Consider the following 19,935-nt stretch of genomic DNA (forward strand, 5'->3'; position numbering starts at 1 on the left):
TCAAACATGGCGGTCAGGACAACCCAAAACCATACTCTGGCAACCTAGAAGGTAAAAAAAAAGTGAGGGACTACATGTTTGGCTAAAACTAGGATAGAGATCTGCTTGGACGTTCCCACATGATCCTAGATTCATGGTCTCCAAACTGTGGCTCTCCAATTGTTACGAAACCACAACTTGATGACGGGTTTTCAGGTATGCTAGAAAATTTAGTTCTTCAACAGATCGAGATGGTTGTGCACGCAATAACAAAAAAAGAAAATAACACACCCAGATAGAAATGTTGGATTGCAAAACTCAGCCAGCAGTTATGACAGATATGTCAAAGACTACAGGTTTGATTAGACACAAGAAGGTATAAACATGCTTCCCCTGCTGCCCTGTGAAAAGGCTCTCAAAGGCTACTTTAGGGTGGTATACATCTTGTTGAGAGATCGGTTTCTGCTAGATATGCCCCTATACGGCACTCAGACATTTTGCCCAGTTGACAGACTTTGAGAATGAGTGCGTGATTGAACTAAGAGAAGCAGGATGGTCATTTCAAAGAATTGACCTCCATCTAGGCCATTCTCACGTAGCTGTTAGAAGATTTTGGCCGCAGTGGTTACATGAGGGCACCCATACAGAGGACAGGCTCTGGGTGGCCCAGGCAGACCACCAGTAGACAGGATCATTTGATCCACTGACAATCACGTGCAGCTGTTTTTTTGTCCACCATCCATCCAGACATAGGTGGCACCTTCATTACACCCTCGTCTCTGCCCAGGCACTTACCAGAAGGAAATTTGGTGTTACAGCACCTATTACATGTCCTGTCATTGACAGTCAGCCACCATTAATTTTATTGCAAATCCTAACAGATCCTAATTGATCCCATTGATTTACAATGGGTTTGTCATGTATTTATGACTAAGGGTCCTTTTAGATGGGTTGATGTAAGGCCACGGCAAGCACCTATCAAAGATATAACAAGTCAATAGGCTCTTGTATAAAGAACCTTCAGACTAGCCGATGGATACCACATGGGGAATGAATAATCGTTGATACAATTGTTTGTCCCCCATACACTTTTCGTTGTCGGCAACACATATCCTGTTTACATGGGTAGGTAAAAGACCCAGTCAGCCACCAAGCAAGCGTTAGCTTGTTTTACGGCTGATCACTGCCCTCTATAAAGGGGGAAATTATTGGAACGGGCGTTCTTATGCATTCTTATTGGTCCATGAAAAGATCCTTTTGACAAAGCAGGGTGAAAAAGATTGGACTGTAAATGTGTGTGCTGTTACCAATCTAATTTCATGCTGTGAAAACCCAACAATTCAACAACCCACGTTCTATACAGCATAGCACCAATCAACCTTATAGTGTATGTTCTCAGAGCTTACTCACTGAAGTGATTTTGTTCTGTGCCTTCCTCCGCACTCTCTGTGTGATCTCTAAGGGTATGTTAGAACATGGCAGATTTATTGCAGAATTCCTGAAAATGAAAATCTTTTCCATTGATCTGAAAGGGAAGGGCTTGTTTCGGAAGTGGGCTCACGCGTTTCTACAAGACCCATTCTGATGAATGGGACAGTGACAGGAATTTCTGCAACAAATCTACCGCATGCGAATTCACCCTAACTCTCTATGTCTTCTCGTAGTGCTGGAAGTTTCTGTCATAAACACTGATGAACCCGTCTCGGAGCTGATCTTCCCTCAAGACAATCACAGCGTCAGTTCTATCCAGCTGTCGGCCAGAACCATCAAGCAGAACAATCGCAACGGTAAGATGAGCCTTTATTAAATGGGTTGTCTCACTTCCGCAAATTTCATTTATCATGCAGATAAAGTTAATACAAGGCACTTACTAATATATTATGATTGTCCATATTGCTTCCTTTACTGGCTTGATTCCTTTTTCCGTCACATTATACACTGCTCGTGTCCAGGAGTTAAGGTCACTGCTGAATAGCAGATACGAGGTGGCCAGAACAGGATCTGCTGGGCATGCGTGCCTATGTGCGCTCCCAGGGGTGGACTGGGAACTTAAAGTTGCCCTGCAAAAAATACTACAATTGGCCCCGTTTTGTAGTCGGGTCAAAATTGATGGAAGGCAGGGCCAACACAAGTAGGCAGAGCCAGTAATACCACATTGTGGCATGTTATGCCACCCCAATAGGGCCAAATACCACAGTCCATCAAAAAATGCTGTCAGCACAAAGTACATCCCCAAAAACATCCATTGGCCAGCCATGAGGAGGGCCCAGGCGGCCCCCTGGGCATTGGCCCAGCTGGAAATTTGCCTGTAAGGTCTATGGCCAATCCGCCCCTGTGTACGCCCACTGTTGATGGATTTCAGGGTGGTAATAACCCCTGGAAACAAGCAGTGTATAATGTAATGGAAAAATGAATAAAGCCACCAAAGAAGGCAATATGACAATCACAATACATTAGTAAGTGCCTTGTATCAACTTTGTCTACATGATAAATGCCACTTGCTAAAGTGAGACAACTCCTTTAAGGTTGTGTTTCTCTGTGTAGGTATGTCATCAGTGAGATGTTCTCTCATTACTACATAAATACCATTCTACATTATGACATTACTTGGAGTTCAAGGCTCCAGTAGAAAGAGGCAATATGGATTAAATTCGGCTTCATACAGTCTCTTGCCTAGCTGAAGAAACTTTGTCCACAGGAGAAGCTTAGTAGATGCTCTATCTGCTGTAAGGGAAGCACCTTTAATTTACATGGTTTTCTGTCCTAGGGGTTGTGAAAGTGGTCTTCATCCTGTACAATAATTTGGGCCTCTTCCTGTCCACTGAGAATTCCACTGTACGCTTTGGCGGAGAAGGCAGCTCCTCAGGGCACTCTTTGGTTGTGAATTCGCAGATCATCGCAGCTTCGATTAATAAAGAGTCAAGCAGAGTTTTCCTCATGGACCCAGTTATTTTTACGCTGCCTCATTTACAGGTGAACACAAAAATCTATACGTCAAAACAGTGTACATTGTATGTGGAAGAAAAAAATAATGGAGAATGTAGGCAGCTATTGCTTGGCAGCTGCAAAGGTTTATGGAACCTGAAGGGATAAATATTAACTGGTTTGCTTAAACATGACAAAATAATTAGGAAAAAAACTTAGACCTTGCTGGAGACTTTGTAAGTCAAGAAAAGGTCAAAAATCCATGACAATGGTGAAGTTGGATCTCACTTAGACACTTTGGCAGACAGGGAGGTTCTATCTATCTTCCATGAAAGGTCATTTAAAACCAATGGAAATCTGAACGGTCAGACAATTTTACTTAGTTTAGTCAATTTCACTGCAGAGAGTCATGGGTCAAGGTGGACACTAATATTAGATGGTTGTTCCAGAAAATGTCAGGACACAATTTTTGTAAAAGCAGCACCTTAAAGGAGTATTCCTATCTCAGATACAGATGATATATCACTAGGAAATGCCATCAATGTAAAACAGGTGCAGGTCCCAATCCCAGAATGGGACCTTTGAAGTTAGGGAGATCATACTGCTCTTACGCAGTGTGCTCTTCATTCATCTCAAAGAGAGTTCTGATAATAGATGAGTACGTGAAGGTGAGCTGTTTTCGGAAGTCCCATAGCAGTGAACAAAGGGTGGCCACGCATATGCGGGTGCTCTTAGTTCAACATGGAGGTCCTGCTCTGGAAAGCGGGTCATATCCTAGCAAGATTGTTTTGGCTGAGCTTCTTCTTGCACGGACATTGGGTGTTGTAGACTTTGCAGATTTAAGGAAATACAGTAGTTTTTGAAATGTGCTGTAGATTGTGAAAGTTTTTTGATGATTTATGACCACAGAAGATTGTAGGATTCGAGGGGCACATCATTTTACCATATATTTCTGTTTTTCAGTCAAAGAACCACTTTAATGCCAACTGCACCTTCTGGAATTACTCTGAGCGCTCGATGTTGGGTTTTTGGTCAACACAGGGTTGTCGGTTGTTGTATACTAACAAGACCCACACAACCTGTGCGTGCAACCATCTCACTAATTTTGCTGTGCTAATGGCCCATAGAGACATGGTGAGAGCGCTGTTACTGTCATGATTTATTTCATTGTTTCCTAAGATTAAGATTTCATAACTTTAATGAAATATGAATTTTATTTGTCCTTTCAATTTGGTACCTAGTGCATTTAACCTTATGAACAGAGTTCTGTTGTAAAGTTTAAGCCAAGCACTACATTTTTAGTTTGTTGGATTTATGACTCCATGTGATGAGTAATGTATAACATCCTAGATAAAAGCCATACAACATGATTAGCTCTGCCACAATGTAGAACATACATGATGTAACATGCACAAACCGTGTTCTGCTGTTGTTACCCTAACCTGTTGCTTGCCCAGTTTTATTTAGAGATTTTATTCAATAACAAGGGGGTCTGTTTTCTCAGTACCAGGGTCGTATAAATGAGCTGCTTCTCTCTGTCATCTCATGGGTGGGAATAGTGATCTCTCTGGTGTGTCTCGGAATCTGTATATCCACCTTCTGCTTCTTGAGAGGTCTCCAGACTGACAGAAACACCATTCATAAGAACCTGTGTGTCAGTCTGTTCCTTGCTGAACTTCTTTTCCTCACCGGTATCGACAAAACACAGTACCAGGTACAACTAGCTTATCTTTTTTCTCTAATTGTCTACTGACATTTTGTATTTGACCATTCCTCAGAACCTTGTCCAGTTACTTGATGGTGACCATGTTTTATCTCCTTTAGGTGGTATGTCCCATTTTGGCTGGTCTCCTGCACTTCTTCAGCCTGTCGGCTTTCTCCTGGCTGTGTCTGGAGGGTGTTCAGCTTTATCTTATGCTGGTGGAAGTGTTTGAAACAGAACATTCCCGTAGAAAGTACTACTACCTCTGTGGTTATGTGTTTCCTGCTCTTGTGGTGGGGATCTCTGCAGCTGTGGACTACAGGAGCTACGGCACAGATAAAGCGTGAGTCTTAGTCGGTCTCCTATGGTGTCACATATTCTATCCCAACATATAAACTTATCAGTATCTCATCCCATTTTCATCCTAGTTATTACATGTACACGGGTTCCATAGAAAATGGAAAGATGAAGTATGATTGGAGTCAGTCAAAAGGCGTCGTGATTGATCACGACGCCTTTTGACTGACTCCAATCATACTTCATCTTTCCATTTTCGATCCATAAAACATCATTCTACGACAGTCTTTAGTCTCCTGTCATTTGGTCATCATTCTGGAAGTCTCGCATATTCTTTTCTCATGTAATTGCTCTCTTAGACTGTCTTGTGTTGTCTCGAACAATGTGATACTGCCATTTAACATTCTCGCTCATCCCATGTAACCACTGTGATTGGAAGTGTCTGCGTCTCACATTAACTACTGATCTGGATGTGGCTGTTTCTCTGCGTTTCTATCACTGTTCCTCACGGTTTTGCTGCTTTTCTTATTGTCACAGTTGCTGGCTGAGAGTTGATAATTATTTCATCTGGAGTTTTATTGGCCCGGTTTCCCTCGTTATTGTGGTGAGTAACGATACTGGTGTCCTTTCTCTTTAGCTAACTGTCAGTGCGTAACTTTATCCAGGACTATCTTCTCTGCCCTCCTTCTCATGTATTCTATCTCGCTTTTCCACTCTTTTCTCGTCTTGGCTACTAACGTCTTCTGTTCTGCATAACACGGCTAGGGGCAATGTATCAGGGCTTTTATTATATTGAATCCCTAATTGACTCTTATCCTCGAGCCAAGTGCAAATCTAGTCGCGTATGTGCTGTGAGGAGCAAGTTGCACGTTCTACTCCTCATTAATGAACTTCAAACAAGTGTCTGTAAATTTTTTTTAAATATTTTTAAAGAACCTTTGTTAAAGGTTGCACATGAGTAGGACACCGGCACATGTACATACTCCATCCATCTATCTAGAAAACCAGCCAAAACGTATGCCTCACATGGACCAGTATACATTAGGGCTCATGGCTCATGCACATGAATGCGCCGTGTTTTGAAATGCCTATTCTTGTCCTCAAAATGTTTGAGGGCCACGGAACGGACGCAGACAGCACACGGAGTGCTGTCCACATCTTTTGCAGCCCCATTGAAGTGAATAGGTCCATATCCGGAACCAAACAACATTCGTGTGAATGTTCCCTAACGCAGTACTGGTTAAAGGAGTTGTCCCACACACACAAAAAAAAATTCAACTTTTTTCAAATTAGCACCAGGATCTGAATACTTTAGTGATTTCATTTAATAAAAAATGTACTATAGCCAGTGGGCAATTCAATTAAATGTATCCATATAGCGCCACCTGCTGTTTGTTCTTTTCCTTTTATTCTCTGTTCACACTGAGAAGGTCGCACATGCTTAGTTCTATCCTTCAACTGCCACCAGCTGGATCTGTTAGAAGCTGTGACAGTTACAGGGAGAGAACTGCAACAGAAAGGACACGCCCCCTTAGCTGTGATAGGGAGAGAGCTGCAGTAGAAAGAACACAGCAATTAGGGTTCATTCACACATCCATATGTGTTTTGCGGATCCACGGAATCCGCAAAACACGGACACTGGCAATGTGCGTTCCGCATTTTGCGGACCGCACATCGCCGACACTATAATAAATTATGCCTAATCTTGTCCGCAATTGTGGACAAGAATAGGACATGTTCTATTTTTTTTAGGGAATGGAAATGCGGACCCGGAAGTGCGAATCCGCATTTCCGGATCCGGGCAGCACATCGTGCGGCCCCATAGAAATGAATGGGTCCGCAATTCCGTTCGGCAAAATGCGGAACAGAATTGCGAAAGTGTGAATGGAGCCTTAGAGCAATGAATGGGGAGATCTCTGGACCCATGTGAGGTACAGGTCTGGTTCTAGCTTTGTTAGAAACGTATTGTCATGTACTATGTGATGTCTGATCGTCATTTAAAGGGAACCTGTCACCTAAAAAACACATCCCAAACCTCCAGCTTTACCTTAAATTAACCAACAGCATCTAAACAGCCGATAGTTTTCAGCTGTTTAGCAAAGCCGTCCGAAGTCTCACGCATGTGCCCTGACGTCTCTATTAACGCACCTGCATATCATCACTGTACGCCGCTGTTAGGTAGCTTTCAGCGGCTCAATGCGCAGACGCAAGCTCCCAGGTACTAGTGCACGTCAATACGTTCACGGACATCAACATATTATTTTTCGAGATTTTGCCGCATCTGGAAGGATCTTTAGAAACATACTGCTGGTTATTTTAAGGCAATGCTGGTGTTTTGTATTTTTTTTTGGGGGGGGGGGCATTTTTTAGGTGACAGGTTCCCTTTAATACATTAGTCATTGGAGCATGTCTTGCTCCTATATCATTATATATTATTATGATATCATTGCCAAGACTTCTTTCTGATTCCTCTAGTCTTTCTTTCTGTCTTCTGTCTTGTTTTCCTCAACAAACTCCTTCTGGTTTTCCTCAGAACCATGCAAACATCTAGGCTACTTTCACCCTCGCGTTTTGGGCAGATCCGTCATGGAGCTGCAAAAACGGATCCGTTACAATAATGCAACCGCATGCATCCGTCATAAATGGATCCGGTTGTATTATCTGTAACATAGCCAAGACGGATCCGTCATGAACTCCATTGAAAGTCAATGGGAGACGGATCCGTTTTCTATTGTGCCAGATTGTGTCAGAGAAAACGGATCCGTCCCCATTGGCTTACATTGTGTGCCAGGACGGATCCGTTTAGCTCCGCTACGTCAGGCGGACAGAAAAACGCTGCAGGCAGCCTCCAGAGCGGAATGGAGACTGATCGGAGGCATACTGATGCATTCTGATCGGATCCTTTTCCATTCAGAATGCATTAGGGCAAAACTGATCCGTTGTGGACCGCTTGTGAGAGCCCATGACGGATCTCACAAACGGAAAGCCAAAACGCCAGTGTGAAAGTAGCTTTATTTGTATGGAGGTGTACCGACTATCCACCAAACGGCAGACGTGGTGGGAAAGAAGAGTCAGGCATGTTGGATTTCAACATGCCCAACCCAATCCTTTTGTTCTGAGTGAGATAAGGTTTCTGGCAGCAGCTTCCTCCCCTCTCACCATTGAAAACACATACATGCTCGGCCAAGTGTGCCTGTGTATGGAGGAGGTGGAGAGGAGTCGCTGTCAGCGATCTACGGTATATAGTCAGTTTTAGAGTTTGCTGTGTTTTTCTATACTTGCTATTGTATCTCCTTTCTCCGCTGTTCAGTGGTTTTTCTATACCATGTCCTTGATCTATTGTTATCTTCTTCATCTTTCTACTGTAATGCATCTAGCCTAGTTAATTCGATTTTTCTGGTTTTATGTAAATCCAGGTTGATTCATTGTATAACTTTTCTAGTATACTTTATGTGGCACATTTATTCAGACCGGCGTTTAACTCTGGCGGTCTCTACATAACTTTGGCGGATCCACTGCTGCTTCTAAATGCAAGACAGCTTCCTTGCTGTCTTACATTTAGACCATTTTCTATGCCTGAAATAGGCGTAGAATATGGTAAATGAGAAGGGCCTGCTGTCCCGTCCCCTTCCCCACCCACGTCACTCCCACTTTATTTTTAGACCTGCCGTGAGCAGAGAGAAGTCACAGATTGCGGCGTGAAGGACCTTAGCGATGCAATCTGCGCCAGAAATACGCCTAATTTAGGCATATTTCTATTTAATAAATGACCCCCTATGTTTCAATTCTTCACCTTCTCCCAGATCTCAGCATGCTGCCAGTGGACAAAAACATTGGGGCAGATTTATCATTTATATGCGCCAGAAAAATACAGTGAAAAAGTCATAAACTTGCAACTTTTTCAACACTACTTGTGCAAAAAATTTTGTGCAAGTGTCACTTCTCCACCGGCCACGCCACTTTTCAAAATAGGGGCATGGCAAGGGTGGGGCCATCGGCTCCACCACATTTATCATTTATCAGCCTGCCAAATACCGAGCCTAATTATGACAAGGCCGGGCTATGATGAACCCGCCCCATTCTTCTTAAATCCAGTGGATTAAAACCATAGTTAGCTAAGGAGTCTATATATTTCTATCCAGTCTAGACAATTTTCTTGGAGGCGGTGTTCTTCTTCAACTGTGTCCAGTGATTTTCAGACCGTCTGTGATCAGTAGGGCTGTTTCTGAGCAAGAGACTCTAAGAAGACCTCCCAACTCTCCCCGACAGATGATACCGGGGGCGAGAAGGATCGGTGGAAGGGAATATTTTTTGCCTGATCCTTTTGTTTTCCTGGGAAAAAAAGCCACCCTCAGAATTGTCTTTCAGTGGCTTTCTCCTCTGTCCCCGCTGAGTACACATACATCTTCAGCCAAGCCAAACATGTATGAGTTTAGGAGATCTGGGAGGGAATCGGGAGAGAGAGCCTGACTTATATAATGACTTAAAAGGAGCAGTGGGCCAGACAATAGAAGTTCAAGGATTACTCCTTTCCCAGTCATTCATGGCTGAGATCAGAATACCTGTTGTATGCAGTGGTCAGAGGTGGACGGGGAACATTACATTATTTCCATATCTACCATGCACTTCTATGGGTGTTACAAAAACAGTGGAGGATGGCCTACTGTGCCGCATACGATGGGTATTCCTACCCCTTTAAGATCCAGTATATCACACCAGCGGCCAAAAGAATTGAAGGAATCTTCCCTTTCCCAGCAGCAGTGTTGTCTTTTTCCACCGAATGTGTTAGTTAATATGCCATTACTAATTGAAGGTACCTTTACACCAGGCGATTATCGTGTAAGTTATCGTGAAATCGAGGGAAACTGCACGATAACTGAGCAGTGTAAAAGAGCGACAACCGACAATCGAGAGATTTCTCGTTGGTTCGATCGTTTGTATGGGCACAAAAATCATCGTTAGACGTTAAAGATTTCATACGTGTTGACAGGAATTGTTCACTGCACGCGCGATTACAGACGATTACATCGCCACTCAAGTTATCACTTTGTGTAAATACAACTGTCTGCTTTACAAAACTACGGAACATGCGATCGAAATTACGATTTTATGAATGATATTCAGTGCGTCTTAATAGTCATTGCGGAAACATTCAGTACACCAAGAAACGACTCGTTCGTCGCTCAATCGTACCGATCATCGCCTCGTGTAAAAGTACCTTAATGGGTAGAGGTTCGACTGTCGGGACCCCCATTTTTTAGAATAAGGGTCCATTCACGCAACCGTATTTGTGGGTCCGTATCTGTTCTGCAATTTTCACGGAATGAGTGCAGACCCATTCATTTAAAAAAAAAAAAAAGATAAGAGATTGTCTGCGGGCAAGGATAGTCATTTCTGTCATAGGGCTGGCTGTGTGCGTTACGCAAAATGTGGAACGCACACGGCCGGTACCCGTGTTTTGCAGACCGCAAAACACTTACGGTCATATGAATGGACCTTTAAGGGATGATAGCGCTTTTTTCTTTACGCAATGATGCTCTTGGCCTACATTCACTGGAATGGAGCTATATTGCAGTCATCCATCGCCGAGTCCTCCAGAACCAGACATGCTCCTGTAATCAACTCTCTATTCAAGCGAGGAACCCGCAATGACATCCATAAACTCTAACAGGGCAGGGGGGGTCCAGAGAACAGTGGTTTCCGACAAATACACTATAACTCTGATATCACAATAAGTTTTGCCACATGACAAACTCAGCTCTGCCGTATCTGTACTTGATGTTTAGGGACTATTACACTAAGATGTGCCACTCAGAAGGATCGAAGCAACGCCACAGCTGTTGCTGACTTCTTTGAGAAATTAATTTTCACCATCAGGTCTTCACCAAATGATGCTTATAATAAAAATGTAAAATTATAGGGGGGGGGGGGATGACAAAAGTTCTCTCCTAGGACCAATTAGATATTTTAATTAATATACAATTTTCAATACAGCTTAAGGGTTTTATTTTTTAAGTGGTGGCAGACTGACTCCGCTGGAGCATAACTTTGATGGCGGATCTGCCCTGCGGCGTTATAAGTCGCAATCTCCGTATGTTTTCTACTAAACTAAGACTTGCAGTGACAAGGGCGTTTTACACTTGTGGCAAAAATAGTGACTTCATTCTGTATGCGGCTCCATGTGCAGGTAGGAGAGATTTTGCTAAGCTTTCTAGTCTTTAATGCCAAGTACATTTATTAAACATTTGAGATATTTTTAGTCCTACACAATGATGAGAAGGTATCGAATTTAGCGTCCAAACATAAAAAAAACGGCTGAGAGTAACGCTAGATCATTAGCATACGATGGGGCCAGTTCATCTCTACAGGGACTAGAACGTTAGTAGACAAGGGACTGATGAGTCGGCCCAAACGTCATTGAAAGAGTTTGGGGGCAGACAAGAACAAGGGGCTCTTGTTCTGTGTTGGGATACATTCTTTCTTCTATACTCAAGCACTTCTTCTCTGTCTGCAGGTGAACCTCCTCATCCTCCTGGTCACTCTTCACAAGATGCTGCGCTCCTCTTCCGTCCTAAAGCCAGATTCCAGTCGACTAGAAAACATCAAGTGAGACCTCTCAGCGACCTCCCACTTCTTCTCGTTGTCCATTTATGATCCATGCTTGTGCCTTTATCTTTTCTATCAGATATGTTTTATAGAATGTGTTTTTTTCTTCTTCTTTCTTAGGTCCTGGGCCTTGGGGGCCGTTACCTTGCTGTTCCTTCTTGGTCTCACTTGGGCGTTCGGCCTTCTTTTTATTAATAAGGAGTCTCTGGTCCTGGCGTACCTCTTTACTACCTTCAATGCTCTGCAGGGCTTGTTCATCTTCATCTTCCACTGTGCTCTGCAGAAGAAGGTTAGCGCTCGATGCAGAACATCTCTAACGTGAGGCTTGCGGGGAGTCTCACAAATAACATGGCCTTAAACTGAAGGCCACTCCACTGCAATTATTCTCTGTAGAAACCTAGAAAACTGCTACTCACTAACCGGCAGACACCTACATAAAGTGCTGCTGTTACATAACACATAGGTAATGAAAACTGGGGAGTAATGGCACACAAACAATAGAAGATCTGAGCACCACCACCAGCGCCGCCGTCACTTAGACTCACAGGTCTATGTAGGTGTTATACTTGGGTCTCGAGCTGTTGCGAAAGAAAAACTTCCAGTGCCTGAAGCTGTCAGAGCTTGCTGGGAGTTGTAGCTGGGAAATACAGCTGTATAATAATATGAATATCACCAACGGCTGAGGTTCAGTATGCCCCGGTAATGTGTTTCAGTGTATACTTTGGACAGACAAGGCAGATTGCAGTGTGATGGTATCCTTGTTGGTGCAGTTCGGTTCTAGGTTAATATTGTGCATCCACTGCCCCCGCAGGTACATAAGGAATACAGTAAATGTCTGAGACACTCGTACTGCTGCGTGAGGGGCCCAGGAGCCGAACACGGTACCTTGAAGTCTACGGTTAACAGTCGATATTACACCCAGAGCCGGATCCGCAGGATGTGGAATGATACAGTGAGGAAACAGACAGAATCCTCCTTCATCGCTGGAGACCTCAACAGCACACCAACTCTGAATAGAGGTGTGTGTCTACCATTGCTGGTCTCTTTATATATGGGGGTTTGCTTTAGGCTATTACAGCTCCAGAATACCACATCTTATTTTTATTAATGTCTTCCACCCCCCCCCCCAGGCACAATGGGAAACCACTTGCTGACAAATCCTGTGTTGCAGAGTCGTGTTGGCAGCAGCCCATACAACACGCTTATCACCGAGTCTGTGGGCTTCAGCCCATCTTCCCCAGGATACAATGCCACCGGTGAGATATGAAGCTAGATCTCGTTTTTTTTTTATTATTATTATTATTTATTACATTTATTGGTACATAAAACAAATCTATGAAGCTACACCAAAACCAGGAACAAAAAGTGGGGTAGAGGTTTTAGCCCTGCTCCCCAGGACAGGATGAATCTTGTCAAAACACAGGCATATTATGTCCCTTTTACCCAACTATTACTATACAATACCAAATGACACTTCCAGTGCCCAAATAATAATACCGCCAAACAATCCCTAAATAATACCACCATACAGGATATACACTCACCTAAAGAATTATTAGGAACACCATACTAATACGGTGTTGGACCCCCTTTTGCCTTCAGAACTGCGCCTTAATTCTACATGGCATTGATTCAACAAGGTGCTGATAGCATTCTTTAGAAATGTTGGCCCATATTGATAGGATAGCATCTTGCAGTTGATGGAGATTTGAGGGATGCACATCCAGGGCACGAAGCTCCCGTTCCACCACATCCCAAAGATGCTCTATTGGGTTGAGATCTGGTGACTGTGGGGGCCATTTTAGTACAGTGAACTCATTGTCATGTTCAAGAAACCAATTTGAAATGATTCGAGCTTTGTGACATGGTGCATTATCCTGCTGGAAGTAGCCATCAGAGGATGGATACATGTTCTCATTCTGTTTACGCCAAATTCGGACTCTACCATTTGAATGTCTCAACAGATATCGAGACTCATCAGACCAGGCAACATTTTTCCAGTCTTCAACAGTCCAATTTTGGTGAGCTCGTGCAAATTGTAGCCTCTTTTTCCTATTTGTAGTGGAGATGAGTGGTACCCGGTGGGGTCTTCTGCTGTTGTAGCCCATCCGCCTCAAGATTGTGCGTGTTGTGGCTTCACAAATGCTTTGCTGCATACCTCGGTTGTAACGAGTGGTTATTTCAGTCAACGTTGCTCTTCTATCAGCTTGAATCAGTCGGCCCATTCTCCTCTGACCTCTAGCATCCACAAGGCATTTTTGCCCACAGGACGGCCGCATACTGGATGTTTTTCCCTTTTCACACCATTCTTTGTAAACCCTAGAAATGGTTGTGCGTGAAAATCCCAGTAACTGAGCAGATTGTGAAATACTCAGACCGGCCCGTCTGGCACCAACAACCATGCCACGCTCAAAACTGCTTAAATCACCTTTCTTTCCCATTCTGACATTCAGTTTGGAGTTCAGGAGATTGTCTTGACCAGGACCAGCCCCCTAAATGCATTGAAGCAACTGCCATGTGATTGGTTGACTAGATAATTGCATTAATGAGAAATAGAACAGGTGTTCCTAATAATTCTTTAGGTGAATGTATACTAAAAGAGAAGTACCAATTAGTGCCACATCACCGTTCAGTGTCCAAAAATACTGCCATACAACACCTGTATAGTAAAGGGGATATATAGTAAAGTTCCCAGTGGACTGGGCAGACCTGTTGACGGATTCAAATTAAACTGGTCCTGGCGCAGCCACCCTCCTCTATTCACCACAATGAGAGTCTTGAAAATAACCAAGTGCTGGCTCAGCTATTTCCGGCAGACCTATAGAAATGAATGGAGAGGTGGCCGTGCATGCACAGTGCACTCTCCAGTCACCAATATGGGACTTCCGAAAACAGCTTTTTGGAACTCCCTCAGACGCGAATGGAGAACACTCACGCATGCGTGGTGTGCTCTTCTTCACTTGAGGGGGGCCGTTCTAGGGGATAAGTTTGGATCCCAGAGGTGGGACTCGTACTTTGGAATCTACACCTATTTGACTTTGGTGCCATATCCTATAGATATGCCATTTAAATCTGAGATGAGGCGTCCCCTTTAAGGCTCATGCACACGACCGTATGCCCTGGCTCCGAGACATACGGTCTGTGAGCGGGCCATATGTCCCGGAGCGGCATACATCATGCGCACAGGAGCACACAGCATCCTAGGTTACTATGATGCTGTGCACATCGAGCCGCCCGCGGGGCTATTGTCCTTCACTCATAATATCATATGAGTGCGGGACAATAGTCCCGCGGGTGGGCCGATGTGCACAGCATCATAGTAATTTATGATGCTGTGCGCTCCCGTGCGCACGTTGTATGCCGGTCTGGGACATATGGCCCGCTCACAGACCGTATGTCTCGGAGGGCATACGGTCGTGTGCATGAGCCCTTAAATGGATTTTTTGGCATTTTAAAATGAATAGCCTATCCTCAGGATAGGCCATCAATACCTGATTGGTGAGGGTCCGACGCCCTGCACACCTGCCAATCAGCTGTTTGGGGGTAGCTCCAGGACTGGAATTTGGCGCCAAAACTACACAGTTCCTTTCATTTTTGTAGTGGATGATGCTGATTACTGCAGTTCTGTCTACAACACAATGGACGGAGTGCCGGAACCCGAGCTACATACTCCAGAACAGTAGATCTCTAGTTGTGGTGGGTGTTGGGCAACCACCAATCTGATGTTGATGACCCGCCCTAGGAAAAGGTCATCACTTGTCACCTTTAATAAAGGAGTAGTACCTTTGGCAGAGCTATTGGTGGGGTGAGGGGCTATTCTGTGTTATGGCTCCTGGAGACAACAAGTTTCAGGCTTGGTGATGGAACTTTCTCATGGTTTCCAACCAAGAACTTCTGAAAGATGCAGTCTTTTTTTTTTTTTTTTTTTTAAATCACCAGGAATGTATTTTACCGGGAGGCTGATTGCATTCTATGTGAAATCCTCTTTAAATGTGTGCTCTTAAAACTGCGGGGAAAGACAGAAAGTGAAAACACATTTCCTTTTGCATAATTAAACTAATATTGTAATCAGAGCGGGTGCGGGCAGCATGAGGCGGCAGTCAGCATCCCATTAATAGATTGCTAGAATCGCTTTTTCAGTGTCGCTCCGTGATTGTCGTGTATCCACTTTCCTGTTCTGTTGAACCATTTATCTTCATAGAGATCAGTTCATTTAAGGGGTTTTCTGAGATTTTTTTAATTAATGGCCTATCCTCTCGACCAGATACTGATGTCCAATCCAGAGGATAGTTCATCAGTTAAAAAATTTTGCAGAAAACCCCTTTAACATCGGGCAATATACAGATGCAGAGGGGCAGCAGGGAACCATTGGGCGTCTTAGTTTACAAAACGGATACAGTCGTGTGAATCAGCCCTTCGAGAGATTGTCTGCTTTTGCCTAAATTTCCATAATGCCACACACTAGTCTGTAAAGGTATAAAAACCTGCTAAATCTCCTCCTGATTTCCTTTAGTCCGAATGAAGATGCAACTCCTCCAGTGTCCATGAAACAAGAGTCAGCAGCTATAGCTTTTCCAAGATGGCGCTTCTGTCTTCTACCGCACAGGCGCTGATACAGAACATCCAAGTTATAGACGTCCCTGATTTGCACCTCCTTTGAAGGCCTTTGGCACATGTGCAGTAGAAGACAGAAGCGCCATCTAGGAAAGGCTATGGATTTTGGCACTTGTTTACATCAGTACCCCCTGGACACCAGAGGGAAGGCAACTTCATGCAGCCTAAGGGAGTCCAGAGGTGATTTAGCAGGTTCTTATTCCATTACACACTGGTGTACGGTATTACTGACATTTATGCACAAAGTAGACAACCCCTTTTAATAAAAATGTCCTGATAAAACATCTAGTGCAGTGGCATATTCTTACCGTGTCCTCCAGAACTTTCATTCTCTCCTGTGGACATTACTGCAATCCCAGCTCCCTTGTGTCACTGTTACAAGAGAGCAGTCCCAAGGTGCTGAATTCCATCTAAAACTACACAGAGGCGCACCTTCAACGGAGGCTGACCGCTCCTGGGACCGGCGTATCTTCAATGGAGGCAGACCACGCAACTGCTACGGGAAGGGAAAAGGGGATGCAGACACTCAACTCCTTTTCCCCAAAAAATAACACTGTATTTTCATACAGCAGCCACTAGGAGGTGCTCAATGCAAAAAGATTACTTCAGCTTCAAGTAAATATTAACTATATGAATTCCTACACACTGAGCTCCCCCTAGTGGTGGCTGCAGACAGACAGCTTTGTAATAGAAAGGAAACAGGAGATACATCAATGTATTTTGCCAGTTGTCTGGTGTAACTACATTGAGAAATACACTGTTCAGAATAAGTGCCATATTTATGAAGTACTTGTTCCACTTTTCCTGACATAGAAGTCGAATAAAGTGAGTGAGGTGGAGGGTGACTTTTTTTTTGTTAAAAGTTCTGCTTAATTAAAAAAAAAAAAAAAAAATGAAACTTTTTCAGAAATCTAGGATGTTGAGCTTTGCGTTGCGAGTGATTGTCACACCTGTACTGGGAAATTGGGTGGGGCTGGGGGGCCCATACTGTTTTGTTATGGGGCTCTATGTAGACTCCTGATTTCCCATGATTCCTCTGATCTCACTCTTGGCGTACACATCCCTTATCCACTTCAGCCAGGCACTCCCACCTTTAATGTTTCCCGCAGTGGGAGCGGACATTTCCATATGGGAAAGGCTGCACAGAGAACAGAAGGTCACATGAACTGCGGCATTTTGTATTCTCGGAGCAGTGCTCACTATGACCAGTGAATAAGCTGGAACACAAAATGTCACAAGGTAAAGCGTGCATGTCGTTAAACATTTTTAAATAAATCAGAGGTACCTTAGAGTCTACTTGAAAGTGGCATTTTCACCACCTTCCAGCAGCGTACTGTTGTTTTATATCTGAATGTCCAGTAAAAAGATTGCCTTTGGTTATTGAGGAAGGGGAGACATGATGCTGCAGTCTTTCTGCTTTAGCCTGTTTGTGAGACTAAGGCTACATGCACACGACCGTATGTGTTTTGCGGTCTGCAATTTGCGGATCCGCAAAAAAAAATGGATGACATCCCTATGCCATCTGTTTTTTTTTGCGGATCCATTGTAACAATGCCTAAGGCTACATGCACACAAACGTTGTTTGTTTCCGTGTCCGTTCCGTTTAGTTTCTCTTTGCAGATAGGATGCAGACCCATTCATTTGAATGGGTCCGCAGAAAATGCGGACAGCACACCGTGTTCTATCCGCCTCCGCATGTCCATTCCGTAGCCCCGCAAAAAAAAAATAACATGTCCTATTCTTGTACATTTTAGGCATTGTTACAATGGATCCGCAAAAAAAAACGGATGGCATCCGGATTTTTTTCGCGGATTCGCAAATTGCGGACCGCAAAACACATACGGTCCTGTGCATGTAGCCTAAAACGGACAAGAATAGGACATGTTATATTTTTTCGCGGGGCTACGGAACGGACATACGGATGCGGATAGAACACGGTGTGCTGTCCGTATTTTTTGCGGACCCATTGAAATGAATGGGTCTGCATCCTATCTGCAAAAAAAAACGGAACGGACACGGAAACAAACAACGTTCGTGTGCATGTAGCCTAATGCTGTGAGAGGGGAAAGGGAGCTGCAAGGGGAAAGAGCTAATTAGTCAGAGCACATGGAACAGCATTTAGATCATAACACTCAGCAAGGTTAGAGAAATACATTTTACTGATAACCTATCCAGAGGATGGGTCACATCAGTAAAAAAAAAAAAAAAACTGTCGAAAAACCACTGTAAGAATTACACAAATGATTCAGAGGGAAGAAAAGGACCCAAAACTTGCAGGTTACACACAATGTATCTGACAGCACTATATATATAGAAAACCACAACTGCGGAATCACATGACAGTATCAATGCTGTGATTATCTTGCCAGTCGACCCTTCTTCTTTCACTATCCATTTAATGATTTTTCCTTGTCTTTTTACCACTGCCACAACAGGAAGCTTCAGAGATCCCAGTAAGTATTTCTTTGGTCTTGTCTAAATTATAATCACACTGCAGCTGCCACTAGGGGGAGCTAACTGCATACTGCTAGATGTACATTCCTAAACTCCCTCTAGTGACCTATCCTTAGGCTAGACCACCAATATTATATCATGGGTGGTGAGGATCTCAGCCATCCCATCCATAAGCTATTTTAAGAGGCCATGTCCCCTTCCTTGTTTACGAGGTATGACTCTCTTCTTTCAGCGCGGTGTGTGCCTGGTATTACAAGTCACAATCTGAAATACCAGGCCCCTTCAAACAGCCAATAGGTAGGGGTGTCAGAAGTTGGATCCCCACTGATCTAATATTGATCATGAGGACTCTACAGATATCATGTCTGGAAACTAAACACTTTGAGAAAGAAAACTGGCATGAATGAAAGTGTGGAGCAGCAGTGGCAAGAGGCGGTGTTTTCTTTATGTCCCCAAACACAGTCTTTTATACCCCAGAGGACAAAGGAAAAATTAGTATCATAATTCAAGTTTTCTACAGTATGCCGCAGTACATAGACTTCAAGGATCACACACCGATTACATCACTACATCGGTGTCATCCCAAATATTTTACTATTCATATACATTGACGTACATAAGTTACGCATCCACCAACTTTCAATTGGACGAGTTTCTTATCATAACAAGTCATGCATAAATAATTTGTTCCTTTGGGTCATTCATCAATATTCTCCAGCCTTCGTTCTTGTCTCCATTCTCCTTCTCCAAGGAGACATATGGACCATTAACACTTGAATTGGTCATCCTTATGTATTACCTATCCCAACACCAAGGGTCAAACATAATCATAAACATTTCAATGAACCTCTACAATTTCGGTAAACAAGTACGGTACATTTATTCCAGCCAAGACGTCTACCATTAATACATATACCATTTACTTTCTCAAGTTCACCCTTACATCATGACCCTTTAAACCATTACTTAAAACTCTATCTCCTACCACTAGGACACATCACAATCTACTTCAACAAGATAATTCATTCCTCAACTAAACTCCTTTCTAAAGCAAGGACACAAGATGTCTGCTTGATACAACATGGCTGACTATCAGATCTAATCCTGATTCTGGAACACTATCAGCTACCATTTTTTATCATCTCCATAGCTACATTTTCAGCCTTGATTGCGAATATAAAACGAGCGCCACCATTTGCAGACATTATAGGGGTTGTCAGCTTTGGATTATCCCCTTTTTTTAGAACCGTCCCATGACAATAAGCATCACATAAAATGTCCTCCTGCTGGGACCTTCCGCAATCAGTTTCAATCTGTGAGAAGACCTGGAAATAAGTGTTCTTGCTGCATTTTTCTGC

The 19,935-nt window shown here is 43.5% G+C and overlaps 1 protein-coding gene across 9 annotated transcripts in view; it reads left to right on the forward strand.

Moving 5' to 3' along the window:
- Nucleotides 1-19,935, forward strand: part of ADGRL1 (adhesion G protein-coupled receptor L1) — a 375,793-nt gene that overhangs the window by 348,011 nt on the left and 7,847 nt on the right. For 7 of the 9 annotated variants that reach the window (XM_040414670.1, XM_040414664.1, XM_040414663.1 and 4 more), the window contains 11 exons: nucleotides 1,644-1,766; nucleotides 2,747-2,952; nucleotides 3,868-4,038; nucleotides 4,409-4,618; nucleotides 4,729-4,949; nucleotides 5,441-5,507; nucleotides 11,418-11,509; nucleotides 11,630-11,798; nucleotides 12,321-12,528; nucleotides 12,640-12,765; nucleotides 18,559-18,576. In XM_040414670.1, the coding sequence (XP_040270604.1) occupies nucleotides 1,644-1,766; nucleotides 2,747-2,952; nucleotides 3,868-4,038; nucleotides 4,409-4,618; nucleotides 4,729-4,949; nucleotides 5,441-5,507; nucleotides 11,418-11,509; nucleotides 11,630-11,798; nucleotides 12,321-12,528; nucleotides 12,640-12,765; nucleotides 18,559-18,576 (1,611 nt within the window). The remainder of the gene's footprint in view (nucleotides 1-1,643; nucleotides 1,767-2,746; nucleotides 2,953-3,867; nucleotides 4,039-4,408; nucleotides 4,619-4,728; nucleotides 4,950-5,440; nucleotides 5,508-11,417; nucleotides 11,510-11,629; nucleotides 11,799-12,320; nucleotides 12,529-12,639; nucleotides 12,766-18,558; nucleotides 18,577-19,935) is intronic. The other 2 variants (XM_040414669.1, XM_040414672.1) reach the window with 1 other exon arrangement.

Source organism: Bufo bufo, chromosome 1 (assembly GCF_905171765.1).
Source record: "Bufo bufo chromosome 1, aBufBuf1.1, whole genome shotgun sequence".
Taxonomy (NCBI): Eukaryota; Metazoa; Chordata; class Amphibia; order Anura; family Bufonidae; genus Bufo; species Bufo bufo.